Genomic DNA, 17,672 nt, shown 5'->3' on the forward strand with positions numbered 1-17,672 from the left:
GACCTCAGCAAGGAATGTAGTAAGTACTTCATGGGTAAGACGTGAAGAACTCACATCAAGCAACATAGAATCCAGGATGCGCCTTGCCATCCCAATCATACGTTCCCATGCTCGGCCCATGTGTGAAGCGTGTGGTGGGTTGAATTTCCACATGCACCTAGATCACTCAAATAATTTCCAACTTGGTGTCGGTCGATCTGTAACTCTTTGCAAGCACCAATGAAGTTAGTTCCACAATCTGATCTCAACATCTTCACGGGACCTCTTAGAGCAAGAAATCTCCTTAGAGCATTGATAAAGCTCGAAGTATCCATTGACTCGATTACTTCGATATGCACAGCTCTTACAGTTAAGCAAGTGAACATTACAGCCCATCTTTTGCTGTTGACTTGACCACCACGACTTCTTCTAGCCGTTACTGTCCATGGTCCAAACACATCCATTCCGACATATGCAAAGGGTGTATCTTCACTCAGTCTGTCTGCAGGTAGGTCAGCCATCTGTTGAAACTGCTGTCTACCCCGTAACTTCTGACATTTAACACAGTTGTGAATGATCGTGGCTATTTGTCTTTTTCCTCCAACTATCCAGAACCCTGCAATTCTGACTGCACCTTCAGTGTAGTGTCTTCCTTGATGTTTGACTCTCTCATGGTAATGCTGTATAATCAATGTTCCCAAATGGTGGTTTCTTGGTATTATCAAGGGGTTCTGTTCCTTTCCTGGCAGGTTTGACCTTTTCAGTCGTCCACCGACTCGAAGCATGCTCTCGTTGTCGATCACTGGGTTCAGTGTGAATAGTGGGCTACATTTTGGGACTGGTCCATTGCCTCTTAAGCACTTAATCTCTTCCACAAAGACTTCTTCTTGCACACGACGTATGATGAACAAGTCAGCCCTCTCATACTCGAATGCGATGGGTGACTGCTTACAGGTGGCGAGAAGATGTCTGATTCGATTTGCTGAAAATCTGTGCAATATGAATCAATCTTGCTATAGTCTTCACCAACCTTTTCCAAGAGGAGAAACGTTCAAAACGTCTTACCTCCAAATTTCTTCTTGAGCAGATGTTGGAACTCAATGCTACAATTTCAGGCTGGATTTCCGGGTCAGTATCTGGATCCTCCAGGTGGAAATCGATATCTTCTTCTGAGTTTGTAGAAGACTGGTCCATTAAAAACTTGGGTCCTGAAAACCAGATGGTTTGTGTGAGGACAACTGCTGGCACTGACCTAGTAGAAATGTCTGCGGGATTCAAACCAGTCGGGACATAGTTCCATTGTTCAGGTCTACTGTTTTTCCTTATTCGTTCTACTCTGTTGGCCACATACACATAGAACCTTCTCACATTGTTGCATATATAACCAAGCACTACCTTGCTGTCAGTGTAGTACTTAATCTGATCGATTTCAATATCCATTTCATTTTGCAGGAATTCTGCGACTTCAACAGCTAGGGTCGCACCACACAATTCTAATCTTGGAATAGTGTGAGCAGGTTTTGGAGCTAACTTGGCTCTTCCTAGTAGAAACCCGACATGGGGTCTCCCGGACGGATCTATGATCTTGAGATAAGCCACAGCCGCTATGGCTTCGGTAGATGCATCACAAAAGATGTGAATCTCTTTCCTCAGACTTATTGAAACTGAAGTGGGTGAATAGCCGCGTGGGATACTAAGTTCTTCCAGTACCTTCAAGGAGTTTCTCCAGTTCTCCCATTTAGGCAGTAGGTCTACTGGCAGAGGGGCATCCCAATCTGTCACTCTCTCAGTAAGCTGACGAAGTATGGATCTCCCTTGGACGGTAACTGGAGTCACAAAGCCTAGGGGATCGTAAAGGCTGTTAACAGTTGACAAGACTGCACGTCTGGTGAATGGCTTCTTAGCGTCAGAGACCTGAAAGGTGAATGTGTCTGAAGTTACATTCCAGAGAAGGCCGAGACTTCTTTGCATGGGCAGGGAATCTACTCCCAAGTCCAAATTCTTCAAATCCTTAGCGTGATCTTCTGGATTGAAAGCCCTCATTACTTCGCTGCTATTAGATGCGATCTTATGAAGCCTCAAGTTAGCAGTCAACAGGAGCTGTTGGGTCCTTTTTATCAAATTGACGGCTTCTTCAGGTGTTGAGAAGGATTTCAGGCCATCGTCTACATAAAAATCTCTCTCAACGAATTGCCTGGTGTCAGATCCGAATTCCTTTTCACCTTCCTGCGCTGTTTTTCTCAGTCCATAAGTCGCCACGGCAGGAGATGGACTATTTCCAAAGACATGAACTCTCATGCGATAATCTATCACCTGATCATTAATGTCATTGTTGCGGTGCCACAAGAACCTGAGATAATTTCTGTGTTCCTCTTTGACTATGAAACAGTGGAACATCTGTTGGACGTCAGCTGTCACGGCAATTGGTTCCTTCCTGAACCGCATCAACACTCCTATAAGGTTGTTCGTTAGATTTGGACCAGTTAGAAGAACGTTATTTAAGGAGGTTCCCTGGAACTGAGCGCTTGAGTCAAAGACTATTCTGATTTGCCCCGGTTTACGAGGATGGTAGACTCCAAAGGACGGAAGGTACCAGCATTCTTCACCTTTCTTAAGGTCTGGTGCTGGCTCAGCATGATGGTTATCTAAAATTTTCTGCATGAATGCTAGAAAGTGCTCTTGCATCTCAGGTTTGTTACGGAGAGTTTTCTTAAGTGCAGCAAATCTGGTTAAAGCTTGTTCTCGATTGTTAGGAAGAGTAAGCCTTGGAAGGGTAATGGAGCTACCCAATTGTTGGAATTGTCCTTGAAGAACTCTTCATCCATAATCTTAATGAGCTCCTTGTCTTCAACTGAAGGAGCAATCTTGTTGTCATCGCAAGTAGTCTGGTACACTGAATCACCAAAGTCCTTTTGAGAAGTGACCTTGCAGTTAATACTTTGAAGTGCTTGATATGGGACTTCGTTTTTGAAATCAAGTCTTTCCTTCACATAATAATGCGATGGACATTTCATCAATTGACAGGTAACATTAGTTTTGTAGGAAGCTACATCCAAGAGCTTGTGAGATTGGTCTAAACAGACTTCTCCTATTATCACCCATCCAAGATCGAGTTTCTGGGCTTGAGGAGCATCATCTGGACCGTTACATAACTCTCTTATTTTATGAACTCAAGGAATGTCTCTCCCTAGTAGAATCAAAATCTTAACATCCTTGTTAAGTGGTGGAATGTAGTTAGCAATGTGACTCAAATGAGGGTGATGACGTGCAACCTCTGGTGTGGGGATTTCTTCTCTGTTGTTCGGTAGTTGATCACATTCAATTAGAGTTGGAAGAAGAAACTCTGTGTCCTCATATTCTGATGCAACTACGAAGCCATGGGCTCTTCTTCCAGAAGTATTGACCTTTCCTGCACATGTCTGCAAGGTATAGGACCAGGTCTCTCCTTGAATGTTGAATAGGTCAAAGAATTCTGTCCTGGCCAATGAGCGATTGCTCTGATCATCGAGTATGGCATATATTTTTATGGAATTTTGTGGACATCCTTCAGGAAAAACTCTTACAAGACATATCTTGCTACAAGACTTGCTATGAAGCCCTTCTCCACATACCTCTGTACATCTTGTGGTTACGGGGTCGGCATATTGCTCAGTTCTCTCCCCGCCATCATCTGATGTAGTCTTGGGGTTGCTGCCGGGTGAAGGTTTCCTTTTGAACAGGTCTGAATGAAGAGCGTCCACATGTTTGGCACTGTTGCAGAGAGAACATCTGATGGCGATCTTACAGTCTCTAGCTAAATGATCGGAGGATGCACAACACTGAAAACAGATATTATGCTCTTTGAGAAATGACTTGCGTTCTTCAATAGGCTTGTCCTTAAATGCACGACATTTGGAGAGAGAGTGTGGCGCATTATGAATAGGACACTGTTGATTAAGATTGCTAGCTTTAATGTCTGTAGCTAAGACGTTGGATGCTATTGCAGTCTTCCTCACGGCAATAGGATGCCTTAAATCCTTGAATTTACTGTTGGCGGCAATACCCCTTGAAGTACTTAAAGGAATGGTGGTTGTATCTGGATAGAAGAAGCTTGGGTCATTCTTGGATCTTGCAACCTTCCGCACGAACTCTGAAAAATAAGAAAAGGGAGGGAAGGAAACACGATGCTCATACTTATACTTTGATCCTACACTGGTCCACTTTCCCTGAAGATGACTAGGCAACTTTGCTACAATAGGATTTACGCCCTGAGCAGTGTCTAAATAGCTAAGACCTGGTAAACTAGGATCTAACTTAGCAATTTCAAGTTCATGTAGGAGGTCACCTAACTCTCTAAGCTTATGATTGTCCTTAACAGAGATTTTAGGAAAGTTGTTTAGTCTCTGGAATAAGGCAGATTCAATGACTTCGGGGCTCCCATAGTCTTGTTCTAGACGTTCCCAGGCAGCATCAAGGCCTGCTTTAAAGTTATAAATGTAGACAGATTTAAGTCTCTTTACTTGTTCTGAAGATTGACGCCCCAACCACTTTATTAGTAAGTCAAGTTCTGCTTGAGGTTCAATGTCCAAGTTCTTAGTTACCGCCTTTAAATGTAGATCTCCAACTCCTGTAGTTCTCTGGGCGGTCATCAAATCTAGACAGTCCAGTTGTAATCAACTCTCGTCGAATCATATACTTGCTGAACTCTGCAATGTCAGTGCTTTCAGTTTTTATAGCCACAGGGTCTACTGATGGTGCGCCGTCTTGGACCATGGTTGGTATATGATGTTGGCTGGTAGGTAGAGAGAAAGGTGTTGCAGACGGGTTTAATCTAGGTAAGGGTCTGTCGTCTGAAGGTCTCTGAGCATTTGAAGTTAAAGAGAGCTGTATCAAAGGGGGTATGGAGTTCATTCTGTAGTCTTCTGCTGTGCCCTTGTAATCTCTATGCACATAGGGTTGTGGTGGCACATGAGCTGCGTAGGTTGATTCACTTGATTTTGTGATGTGCGGTAGTTGTGGAGGGTCTCTGTTAGTAGGTGTGTCTAGTTGACCAGCTTGCTTTGGCGACGCATTGCCTTCTGATCCACTTGCTGGATGATTATGAGAAGAATCTCCAACTGTAGGTGGGACTGTATTGTCGTGGTTCTGAGTTAAGACAAACTGTAGGGTCCTTTCAACAGGGTCTTGAAAAGCAGCCAAGCTGGTACAAGCTGCTCCTTCTTCTTCCAATAGGGCTTGTTCCAAGACCGATAACTCTGCTAAAGCTACTTCCTTTTCTCTATTCTTCTGAAGAATTTCTAGCTGAGCCTCTGTTTCTGCTTGTATTCTTGCCTGAATGCGTTTAGCTTCTGCTTCCTTGCATTTAGCTTCTTCTTCCTTGCATTTAGCTTCTGCCTTGATGGCTGCTTCTTTTTCAGAGCAGGCGGCTTGAACCTGGGCTACTGCAACCTTTTGGCGAGCTTTGAGTATTTGGTCGCTCAGTATTGACCTTATAGAGTAGGACCGCAATGACTTAGAAGAAGATTTATGATATGAGCGGGCAGACCTAGATTTTCTGGTGTCTGGAAGAAGCAGAGTTACAGGATATAGTTTCATGTAGCTGTGCCAATCTCCCTTCTATCTGTGCCTTTGCTTCAAGATATGTGCTATGCCTCTGCTGGTCATTAGAAGTAAAGTCCTTTAATTCCAATGCAGCTTCCTCTATGTTGGAATGTGACAATAGGGAATAGTACTTCTCAGAAAGTCTTTTATAATTCTCAAATGCCTTCTTAACCCTTGAGAGAGCAGTGTTCAATTGCTCAGAATTGTTGCTAGTTTCATTAGTGGCTGTTATACAACTTAAAGTCTTTTCCCATAATGCAGTCAGGTTACTAGATGTTTCTTCCTTACTTGCTTTATAAACCTCCCTTGCCTTCAAGGATGGATGAGGGGCTCTGACAGGACGAGCAGAATGAAGTAAGGAGTCTGCTTTATCTTGACTAAATGCAGGTAATTCTGTGAGATCTCTGTTAGACATAATAAGTACTGTATTTCTGGTGTCTTGTTAGAAATCTGCCAGAGCTCAGCTCTGTAAGTAGGGACTTCTGTTATTAAGCAGGCTGGGCTGAGGTATTTTTTGTTACAATAGTGGCTAGTGCTGGAACTAGTTCAAACTGGATCACCTCAGAAGGTTGTAACAGTAATGAAGCATTCAGTAGGTGGCTGGTTTCATATGCAGAGTAATGCTTCTGGTGACACACAGGTGTGGTACTTACATTTCTGAAGCTGGAAATTTACTATTCTGAAGCTGCAGAGATACCTGTGTGATGAAACAACTGGAAATTTACTTCAAGTACTTCTTGGAAATGTACTCTCTGAAGCTGTGTATTCTTGGAAATTTACTGTTCTGTCTCAGCATCAATTGTACCTGTGACATCCTTGTAGAACCCCAGTCTGAAAGTGTGTGCAGCAGGTTGAATGATGGCTTTAACAGATAGTTTACTCAATGAATAAAGACTCCAGAGGTGTTCTCCAATGCTTCTTTATGCTTCAAGTTAGCAAAGGCATAAACATAGAGGCTTTTCCATAGTTAAATTTACAATGAAGTTACACCGCTTCCACACTCTGCAGTCTCCTCATAACAACTAAACAAAATGGTAGATACAGCAGGAAAATGGAGATGGGAGAAACCATCTAGCCAGAAACAGCAGGGGTGCAAGGAAGATACCAATAACATAGCATAACATAACATGTAATAACAACTGCTAGACAGTTAAAGCTGCGTGGCAGCACACTACACCAAAAAAAAAAATTGGCGTGAGGTCCCACTCAAATTATACCAGATCCTTTTCTGAGCATGGAGCTTGGCAGGCAAGGAAAGGGGGTACATGAGCGAGTGCCCTACCCTACTGAACTATATCAAGCCATATGCCCTCAATAAAGGGGGATAGCACATTGTTCCCATGTTAAAGACAAGGGCCTTTTCCCCACAACCCTGGTCCAGTGGTTGTGGGGATGCAGGGGTGACTTCTCAGAATTTGCCCAGATACCAGCCTTCCCTTACCTGGGTGAATGAGTAGATGTACATAGTGTAGCACCACCCCCGCAGGAGCTGCTGATTATATTATTGGGTCTACACCCTGCCTAACAACCCAATCAAATTGGCTCGATCCCTCCTCAGGCACAACTGACCCAGAATAGGACTGGACTATCAAATAGATACACAGGTTGGAATACAATACTTCACTATGCAACAATACCTTGTTACCTTCTTGAATAGTAGTCCTTCTGGGTGACACAATGGAACAACGCACAAGATTGTAATTAACCAAACTTAGTTTACTATATATCAAATTGAATAGGGGAGATACAATACAATACAATACAAGTCCATAAAAGGTTATTTAAAACAGCTTTAAAAAGGTAAAAGAATACCCCCACACTCCTCCTGCATTAAGGCTAGACACAGTACCAGGTAGGTGGGCCTATCTGAGTCCCTCCCCCAGAGTTCTCTTCTTTCTTGTTGATCTTCGCTAGCAAGGTTATTGAATAGAGCTCATTTGTAATCCAGATTAGGAATAAAGATCAAGAGAGAGAAAACAACGAGCTGTTAGTTGTCACCGCAGGGTGTCTGCGTAACTGAGCAATAACTTCTGCGAGAGAGATAAGCCTCTGGCGACTCCTTTACAGACCTTATTGTTTGTCTATGAGTCTCCTGAGAGAGTATGGTGATAAACCCCGGGGTTTTATCACCTCCTGCTGCGCTACCGCTATCTGTAGATAAAACTGTCTCTTCAGCAGATAAAGTCAGTTATTGGGCATGTGCCCTCTCACCAACAGAAGTTTCTCCTTCGCGCGCTTCCACTGCGGTCTCAGTCCTTTGGCTATATGCCAGCCGCGCGGGGTCCTTCTGGCGGATGACTTCCGGTCTCGGCAAACAGCAGTATGACCTCCAGGAATGTGCCTCGTGCTTGAGATGGGACGGTTCCACGTCGTCCCTCCAGGCTAAAAGGCTCTGGCCCAATATCCAGTGTCAGTCCTTCACTCTCGCTCGCTGGTTCCTCAGAGTCCAGCGCAGAAAGGCCCCCCCTTCGCGCGCTTCTCTCTTCCTTTAAATAACCTCCCCCATAGTGCCGTGCGGTGCAGCCGTGCACCCTGGATCTTGCAAAGCAGCCTGGGAGATGTAGTTTCTTCATCTTGTGAAAAGGAAGTCACAGCCCGGGAAATTCCATGCAGCTACCACTAGAGGGAGCCTAGTTCCTGGATCTTGCAAAGCAGCCTGGGAGATGTAGTTTCTTCATCTTGTAAAAAGGAAGTCACAGCCCGGGAAATTCCATGCAGCTACCACTAGAGGGAGCCTAGTTCCTGGATCTTGCAAAGCAGCCTGGGAGATGTAGTTTCTTCATCTTGTGAAAAGGAAGTCACAGCCCGGGAAATTCCATGCAGCTACCACTAGAGGGAGCCTAGTTCCTTCCCACATATCAAACAGTGTCTTTAGGCATGTTTAACCCCGCTACACACTCCCCCCACTTGAGAAACTTTGGTCCCCAAAGAGGTCAACAGTATGTACCCTAGTGCATAGGTTGGCATTATACAACAAAAACATTAACATTTTGCTGAAATAAGTCAATCTGAATACATCCAATTTTGTATTCTAATAGCAGTGCAACAGTAAAACGATAAAGTGCAATTAATAAGCAAATAAGTGATTTCTACAGTGTTAATATAGTGCTGATTTCTAGTGCTTTTATATAGTGCTCCTTTAAAAAGCACATGTGCCTTTGCAATTTCTTAAACACTTACATCTTAAAGTTTGTGTTGAAAAAAAAACATCAAAAGGTGAGAAAGAGAAAAAAACATATAGTGAGGTCAGAGCAACAAAATGTGCGCAAACATTAACTCACAAAGTAAACCAAATTGTGAACATCAAAAACTGTGCTTATTATAATGGCCAAACCCAATATCCTTATGTACAAACTTAAATGCAAACGTTTTCTACTTCAATACTTTGTTCTCATGATCTCTCACAGACCCCCCCAAAACTTGGGTGGCTTGTACAGTTGTGCCTGGGGGTGAGCTAGGGTTGTCCCCCCACCAAATCTACAGTGGAGGAACTAGGCTGGTCAGGAGATCTTTTGGAGGTAAAAACAGCTTCTTCCGAACATTCACCCAATTGATCATAGGTCAGTCTCTTAGGTGGGTGAATGACTCTCCTTTCCCTCTGTTCCCGTGGAGGCATGCTCTCAGAGGTGCTAGGATCAGGCACTTCTGAGGATTCTTCAATGTCCCCCTCCTCATGTTCCAACACAGAGGAACCTGATGGTTCAAGAGAGGTCAGTTCTTCTTCAGAGAAGGGTGCAACCTCCTCCTCAGGATCTTCATCCTCAGCTGCTTCTGGAAGCATATGAAAGGGTATGAATTCAGGGGCTTCTGCCCGAAGGGCTCCTCTATCAGCCAAGTCAGATGAAGACAGGGAGGCAGGTGTGGGTTCTGGCAACTGAGATGACCACAACCAGTCGGGTACCTCCTCTTCATCTTCCAAATCTTCAGATGGAGAACTTCCCTCTCCCTCATCTGGGAGCGTCGTCTGAGATCTGGTAACTGGTCTGGACCGGCGAGAAGTCGAAGGGGCCTCTGACACGTCTTCCACAGGGGGCATACGAACCGCTTCAGAGAGAGGCAGCAAATGGTTCCGATGCCAAGCCTTCAATGGACCCACACTTCCCTCAGGCCGAATTTGGTACACAGGAAGGTTTGGCAGTTGCTTACAGATAACATAAGGTTGGGACTTCCAGCGGTCTGCCAACTTGTGTTTTCCCGGGACACCCAAGTTTCTCAACAAAACCCTGTCCCCTGGTTGCAGGTCATGGATCCGAACTTTTAGGTCGAAATTTTTTTTATTCCGCAGTCCACGTTGATCAGATGTGGCCTGAGCCTTGTCATAGGCCGCTTTCAGACTCTTCCGCAGTCGGTCCACATATCCTCTATGCGATGCTGAAGAGGTATGATCAGGCGAAATGCCAAAGGCCAAATCCACTGGCAACCGAGCCTCCCTTCCAAACATCAGCCGATTAGGGGAATATCCAGTAGCATCACTGACAGTGCTGTTGTAGGCATGCACAATGGCAGCTACGTGCCTGCCCCAATGCTGTTTCTTCTCTGAGCTCAAAGTCCCCAACATATCCAAAAGAGTCCTGTTAAATCGTTCAGGCTGGGCATCCCCCTGTGGATGGTAGGGAGTGGTTCTAGTCTTTTGAATGCCTAACATATCTAACAGTCTCTTGATCAGTCTGCTTTCAAAGTCCCTTCCCTGATCAGAATGGAGGCGCTGTGGTAACCCATAATGTACAAAGAACTTCTCTACAAGAACTTTGGCTACCGTTGAGGCCTTCTGATCCCTTGTTGGGAATGCTTGAGCATATCTGGTAAAATGGTCTGTTACCACAAGGACATTCCCCTGGCCACTCAGATCAGGCTCTAAGCAAAGGAAATCAATGCACACCAGCTCCATGGGTCCCTGACTTTGTAGATGGCCCATTGGGGCTGCTTGACGTGGCAGAGTCTTCCTCTGTATACACCGGACACAAGAATGACAGTATCCTTCAACTTCGGCCCTCATACAAGGCCAGTAGAACCTGTCCCTGACAAGCTGAAAGGTTCTTTCGGGCCCCAGATGGCCATGATTATCATGAAGAGCGGCCAGAACTCCCTCTCTGTATTTAGCTGGTAAGAACAGTTGCCACTTCTCCTCCAGATCTTCAGATGGACCTCTCCGGTAGGCCACTCCTTCTCTGATCTGTAACCGGGTCCACTCTCTATGCAACAGACGGGCCCCCTGAGGGGAGTCAGTTAGAAGCAACTCAGGGCTCTGGATCTCCAGGGCTTCCAAGAGAAGTTTTCCCAAAGGGTCTTCCAACTGCTCCTTCCGCAAGTCCCTTTTGGACAGCCGGGGCAAACCCTCCCCTTCAACTTGGGTCACCTGGCAGTAGCATTTGGGTACTCCGATAGCCGAAACCCCAATCTCTTCTGCTCTTGACCCTCCTCGGGATCGAAATTCAGTTCCCTGATATAGGGCACGCACCCCTTCTGGAGCCAAATGAGTCCATTCTTCCGCAGGTTCCTGTGGAACATGCAACCTTCTGGATAGGGCATCTGCATCCCTATTTCCGATTCCTGGCCGATACTTCAGGCTAAAATTGAAGCTAGAGAGGGCAGCCAACCATCGATGTCCTGTTGCATCCAGCTTGGCCGTAGTCAACAGATAGGTGAGGGGATTATTATCTGTCTTGACAATGAATTCAGCTCCGTACAGGTAGTCTTTCAATTTGTCAACCACTGCCCACTTCAAGGCCAAGAATTCAAGTTTGTGAGTAGGATAATTCCTTTCAGCAGGCAGTAGGCTTCTGCTCACATAGGCAACAGGTCGCAGATGACCCTCATGCTCCTGATAAAGTACCCCCCCCAGCCCATCTCGGCTGGCATCAACATGCAGTTCATATGGTTTTGTGGGGTCCGCATAGGCCAACACAGGGGCAGTGGTTAGGGTTTCCTTCAGCTGGACAAAGGCCCCTTCGCATTCCGGGGTCCACTGATCCTGGATGGATTCCTTAGCCTTCCGGGGGCCTATGGTGGACTTCGCCGGCTTTACCAACTCAGGGACATCATCTTCTTCATTCTTCAGGAGCTCATTTAGGGGTCGGGCAATCTGGGCGAACCCCTCCACAAACCTCCTGTAATAGGAGCAAAAGCCCAAGAATGACCGGAGTTCGGTCACATTTGTGGGTCTCGGCCAGGAAGCAACAGCATCCAGCTTGTCCGGGTCAGTGGCCACCCCTTCTTCAGACACGATATGGCCCAGGTAATGGACCGAGGACTGATAGAATTGGCACTTCTCAGGAGAAAGTTTCAGACCTTCTTCATGTAGCCTCTTCAAGACCTTTTCCAACCTCTCCTCATGTTCTTCTAAAGTTCTGCCAAACACGATAACATCATCCAAGTATACCAGTACCTCTATCAAATTCATATCTCCAAAGGTCCTCTCCATCAGCCTTTGGAAGGTAGCAGGGGCCCCGGACAACCCCTGAGGCATGCGATTGAACTCAAAGAACCCCACAGGGGTGATGAAGGCTGTTTTCTCCCGATCTTCAGGGTGCATGGGGATCTGATAATACCCACTCTTTAAGTCCATCACACTGAACCACTTCGCCCCTGACAGACTCTGTAGGGCATCTTCGATTCGAGGAGTGGTATACTGGTCTGGGATGGTTCTTCTGTTCAGCGTTCGGTAGTCGATACAAAGCCTCAAAGATCCATTTTTCTTTCGGACTACCACTATCGGGGAAGCATACGGGCTCCTGGATTCTCGGATAATCCCGATCTTTTTGAGCTCTGCCAGCTGTTGACGTAGATCTTCTAAGTCACCTAAGGGGACTCGCCGGACTCTCTCCCTGAAAGGCTTGTCCTCACTCAGGCGGATCTTATGAGTGGCGCTCCTGGCACATCCCACGTCAAACTCGTCCTTAGAGAATATTTCCCTACATCGAGCAAGTTGTGCCTTGGCCCTCTTCACCCATTCCGGCGGGAGGGCAGCGTTTCCAGAGCAAAGCTCCTCTATAACCGCTTCACCCTGTTCCTTTTCTTTGAAATCAATGGGGGCAACTGGGGTAGCCGGGTTGACTTGGCCCAGGAGCACTCTGGCCGGTACCTTCACTGGTGTAATAGAGGTGTTTCTGACACTCACTAAAACCCTTCCACGGTTTTCCTGTAACACCTTCAAAGGGATCACCTCAGGGATCACTTCTATCCCTCTCTGTCTCTCCTTTTGACCTGATTCAAAGATAATGAAGGGACCCGGCTGTTGCCATGTGAGTTTAACAGAAGCCTTAAAACAGGCCACCTCTCCTGGCTGTAAGACCTTTTCTGCTCTATCCAGCTTCCAGAGTCGTCCAACTCCTTCTGCGGGGGTCTCTTGCTCCAACACTAATCGTTGGTAGGCCTGCCGTAGCATGGGATGGATCCTTGGCGCCTGAGCATCTTGTCCCTGGACCAGTTGTATCAGAAGGCGCCTTACCAGGTCAGTGTTTGTTCCTACGATGAGAGAGCTTTTGTTGGCCCCGGGTGGACGAGGACAGACCACCGCTAAGGTGTCGAAGGTTTCCGCTTCACCAGCCACTGATGGATCAAAGGTCAACTTGATTGGCAGATACCCGTCATAGGGAAAACTTTGGGTCCCAATACCCCATATCTCCAGATCTTCCAACTTCTGCAAAGGTAGATGGGTAAGATATTTATCATAGAAGTCTCTATACAAAAGAGTCACCTGGGCCCCTGTGTCAAGGAGGGCTCTTGTGTAAATTCCTTCCACCTGAACCGAGACCACTGGGGAGGGCCCGACCAAGTTAGTTGGGAATTCTCTTGATGTAGCCTTGTTATCTGATTCAGTTCTCTGTACCCTGGCCCTCTTCTCCTTTTTCTTCCTTGATCTAGGCCCCCGCCGAATCCGGTGTGCATTGACTTTCCTTCCCTCAGTAACCCGGAGTCTAGAACTGGGGGTGTTATATTTGGGTCTGACCCCCTGACTCAGTTTCCCTGATCCTGCACCACTTCTGGAGTCCCTTAAGACTGGCGGACACCCGGTTGACTCCTTCACCGGTGTCCTCTGAAGTTTCCCGCTGGCTCGCGAGGTTTCGCGGCAGCATTTCCTGAGCTGGGACATACCCTTCTAACATGCCCAACTCCCCCGCAGTTGAAACAAGTTAACAATCTTACAGGCCGTGGCTCTGGATCTGTGCTGAGACTAACAGGTTCATCTGGCCTCTCCGATATACTCCCCTTGGGTAGAGTGGATACCTGACCAGTCAGGATGGACACCATTTCTATCAACTGAGACACTTGGGTCTTTAGGAGTTCAACTTGAGAGTCACCCTCTTCCACACTTATCACTCCAACCCGGGCAGTTGAGTCAAACTGCCGACTTTTCTTCTTGTTGTCCAACATGACCTCTTCCTCTCTGACCATTCGAATCAGATCGGGGTATTCTAGAATGCCGCCATCTCGACGAGTTCGTAACAGTATGGCAATGGGATCTAAAGGTTGAGCCCCTTTCAGAACCTGTCGTGCACGAGTCTCATCTATTTTCCGGGGGTCTATTCCTTTCTTTAACAGAATCTGGTGGATAATCCTATCCAGACGTTTAATGAATTCGGACAACTTCTCCCCCTCTTCTTGATAACAGTGGTCCAACTGGTAGAGAAGTTCAGCCGCGTTCTCCGTCCGACCAAACACATCTTGCAGAATGTCCAAATAATCCTGTGCAGTGCAGTTCTTCTTGCTAAGCTTTAGATTACGTACAGCCTCTAATGCAGGTCCCCTTAAACTCTCTGTGATCCTCTGCTTCTTGTGCTGTTCTGGTACCTCCCATTCCTCCAAAGCCTGAGTGGCGGTATCTAGCCACTCTTCGAACCCATCTTCTGCTGAAGGCACAGGCTGTTTCCCAGAGAATGTCCGGAGCTTCCTATATCCAGTCATCAGATAGCTCGAGGAGTCCCTGCTACATTTTGCCACAATCTCCCCAAGAACAGCACACAGTTCTGAGCTAAAAGTCGACAAAGGTGATGACTCAGGATGCCCTTCTTGGACACCTTTTTCTTGGCTGGATACCCCAGGGGTGGTGGATGAGGGACCCGCAGTAGGAACTCCTGGATGTATCAGGAAAAGTTCTGTTTGGTCAATAGTTTTTACACTGTTTCCATTGAAATAATCAGGGACCCCTTTCCTCCACTCACACAGTGCATACGTGTGTGGGGCAGTGGTGTCAGTTTTTATGTCAATCACCCAGAATTTCCTGTCTGTGGATAGTGCCCTTAAAACAGGGAGGAGCTTTTCTTCAGTCCAGGCTTCTCCCTTGATTTCAACCACCAGGCCATTTTCCACTATGACATTCTCTTCCTTGCACCACTCAGCAGCAGCGACAGGATCCATTTCTGCATGGGGGGGGGATTCTGGGGCTGAGAGGGTTGTGTTGCAGGACTGTAGAAATCCCGGACGAGCCCCCACGTGTAGCACCACCCCCGCAGGAGCTGCTGATTATATTATTGGGTCTACACCCTGCCTAACAACCCAATCAAATTGGCTCGATCCCTCCTCAGGCACAACTGACCCAGAATAGGACTGGACTATCAAATAGATACACAGGTTGGAATACAATACTTCACTATGCAACAATACCTTGTTACCTTCTTGAATAGTAGTCCTTCTGGGTGACACAATGGAACAACGCACAAGATTGTAATTAACCAAACTTAGTTTACTATATATCAAATTGAATAGGGGAGATACAATACAATACAATACAAGTCCATAAAAGGTTATTTAAAACAGCTTTAAAAAGGTAAAAGAATACCCCCACACTCCTCCTGCATTAAGGCTAGACACAGTACCAGGTAGGTGGGCCTATCTGAGTCCCTCCCCCAGAGTTCTCTTCTTTCTTGTTGATCTTCGCTAGCAAGGTTATTGAATAGAGCTCATTTGTAATCCAGATTAGGAATAAAGATCAAGAGAGAGAAAACAACGAGCTGTTAGTTGTCACCGCAGGGTGTCTGCGTAACTGAGCAATAACTTCTGCGAGAGAGATAAGCCTCTGGCGACTCCTTTACAGACCTTATTGTTTGTCTATGAGTCTCCTGAGAGAGTATGGTGATAAACCCCGGGGTTTTATCACCTCCTGCTGCGCTACCGCTATCTGTAGATAAAACTGTCTCTTCAGCAGATAAAGTCAGTTATTGGGCATGTGCCCTCTCACCAACAGAAGTTTCTCCTTCGCGCGCTTCCACTGCGGTCTCAGTCCTTTGGCTATATGCCAGCCGCGCGGGGTCCTTCTGGCGGATGACTTCCGGTCTCGGCAAACAGCAGTATGACCTCCAGGAATGTGCCTCGTGCTTGAGATGGGACGGTTCCACGTCGTCCCTCCAGGCTAAAAGGCTCTGGCCCAATATCCAGTGTCAGTCCTTCACTCTCGCTCGCTGGTTCCTCAGAGTCCAGCGCAGAAAGGCCCCCCCTTCGCGCGCTTCTCTCTTCCTTTAAATAACCTCCCCCATAGTGCCGTGCGGTGCAGCCGTGCACCCTGGATCTTGCAAAGCAGCCTGGGAGATGTAGTTTCTTCATCTTGTGAAAAGGAAGTCACAGCCCGGGAAATTCCATGCAGCTACCACTAGAGGGAGCCTAGTTCCTGGATCTTGCAAAGCAGCCTGGGAGATGTAGTTTCTTCATCTTGTAAAAAGGAAGTCACAGCCCGGGAAATTCCATGCAGCTACCACTAGAGGGAGCCTAGTTCCTGGATCTTGCAAAGCAGCCTGGGAGATGTAGTTTCTTCATCTTGTGAAAAGGAAGTCACAGCCCGGGAAATTCCATGCAGCTACCACTAGAGGGAGCCTAGTTCCTTCCCACATATCAAACAGTGTCTTTAGGCATGTTTAACCCCGCTACAATAGTATTACTACTCATTCACCAAAAAAAAATGGGCAAAGTAAGTAAAAATCTGGAGCCAGTTTTTGACAAGTCCTTTATTAAAATTAATTAATTTGACATACCTTCCTGCATATCTTCTGCCATGTGTAACCTAATTTTCAGGTTTCCTAGTAAAGTTTGGGTTCCTAGTAACTGTTTCCCAAGTCATCTTCCAGGACAGCTGAGAGGTGATATGATCTATCCTCTACAGGAAACAATACTAAAAGCAGTCAAAAGGCCCCTCTCATCCCTTTAACTGCAGTTTCATTGTGTTTACAACTTCAGGAGTACACACAGTAATGTTTGACATTTCTGTTTTCTTTGGGCATGTAATTGTGGTCAGCTCTGCTGGTGGGTGGTGTCCTATTCTGTTAGCTGAGGGTTCCCTCTTCTCATGTTGAATCTTATCTCTTTGTGGAGATAGGGGCAGCCCTGTTTGCATGTAAGAGGGAGCTAGTGGAAGCACATACATTGGCTGGCTCTGGTCCCTTTTTGGTGGCTGGCAGGCACAAGGAGTTTTGAAGGAATACCAACATGGTGCCTGGCTGCACTTGTTTGTGCAGAAAGATGCACTTCCAGTGGTTGCCACCTCCACTGCATTGCAGGATGGAAGAAGCAGGACCCCCTTTTTTTAATGATTCTCTGGCCTTTGGTATTTAAGCAGCATTAGTCTCCACTGCACACTGTACCTGGCTATAGAAGAGGGGAAAATGCAGATTCCAAGGGGGCTCTACATATGAAATGTGGCTCCTCCATCTAGAACTAGGTAAGACTGTGGTGTTTACAGCACCATCTGGGAATAGGTTTGTATGGTCTGTACTGACCTGGCATTTTCCTCTGTATTGTCTAGGCCAGTGATGGTGAACCTTGGCACCCCAGATGTTTTGGAACTACATGTCCCATGATGCTCATGCACTCTGCAGTGTATTTGAGCATCATGAAGGGCTAATCTATGCTAATCTTGCAGAAAAAAAGCCTAGAACATAACTGTAAGGGGTTTATAATCCTCCCTTACTCTATCCAAAATGAAAGCTTTGCTTTTAGTTCCTCTTTAACAAAGTTTTGGGGTGTTTGAGTTCCGGCAAAGTTCAGTCAATGGGCATAAAGGGAATCAGTGTTTGCTCTCATAGAAAAAGACTCTTGGCTGATGTTCTTAGTTTGATGGTAAAGGAAAGATCCAGACTGCCAATGTTGCCATTCTTTTCAGTGCTTGAGGAGGGTTTGACCTGACT

General features: G+C 46.4%; 1 protein-coding gene across 1 annotated transcript; it reads right to left on the minus strand.

Annotated features, from left to right (window-relative positions):
- Positions 1–927: 927 nt before the first annotated feature.
- On the minus strand, positions 928–2,475 carry LOC309545040 (uncharacterized protein; the record flags this gene model as incomplete). Its single annotated transcript, XM_082244151.1, has 2 exons — positions 2,026–2,475; positions 928–1,548 (listed from the first exon to the last, which is right to left on the minus strand). Exons 1-2 carry the CDS (start codon positions 2,422–2,424, stop codon positions 928–930), a joined length of 1,020 nt encoding a protein of 339 aa, XP_082100277.1. The 5' UTR covers positions 2,425–2,475.
- Positions 2,476–17,672: the final 15,197 nt, after the last annotated feature.

Source organism: Pelophylax lessonae (assembly GCF_965119305.1).
Source record: "Pelophylax lessonae genome assembly, chromosome: 1".
Lineage (NCBI taxonomy): Eukaryota > Metazoa > Chordata > Amphibia > Anura > Ranidae > Pelophylax > Pelophylax lessonae.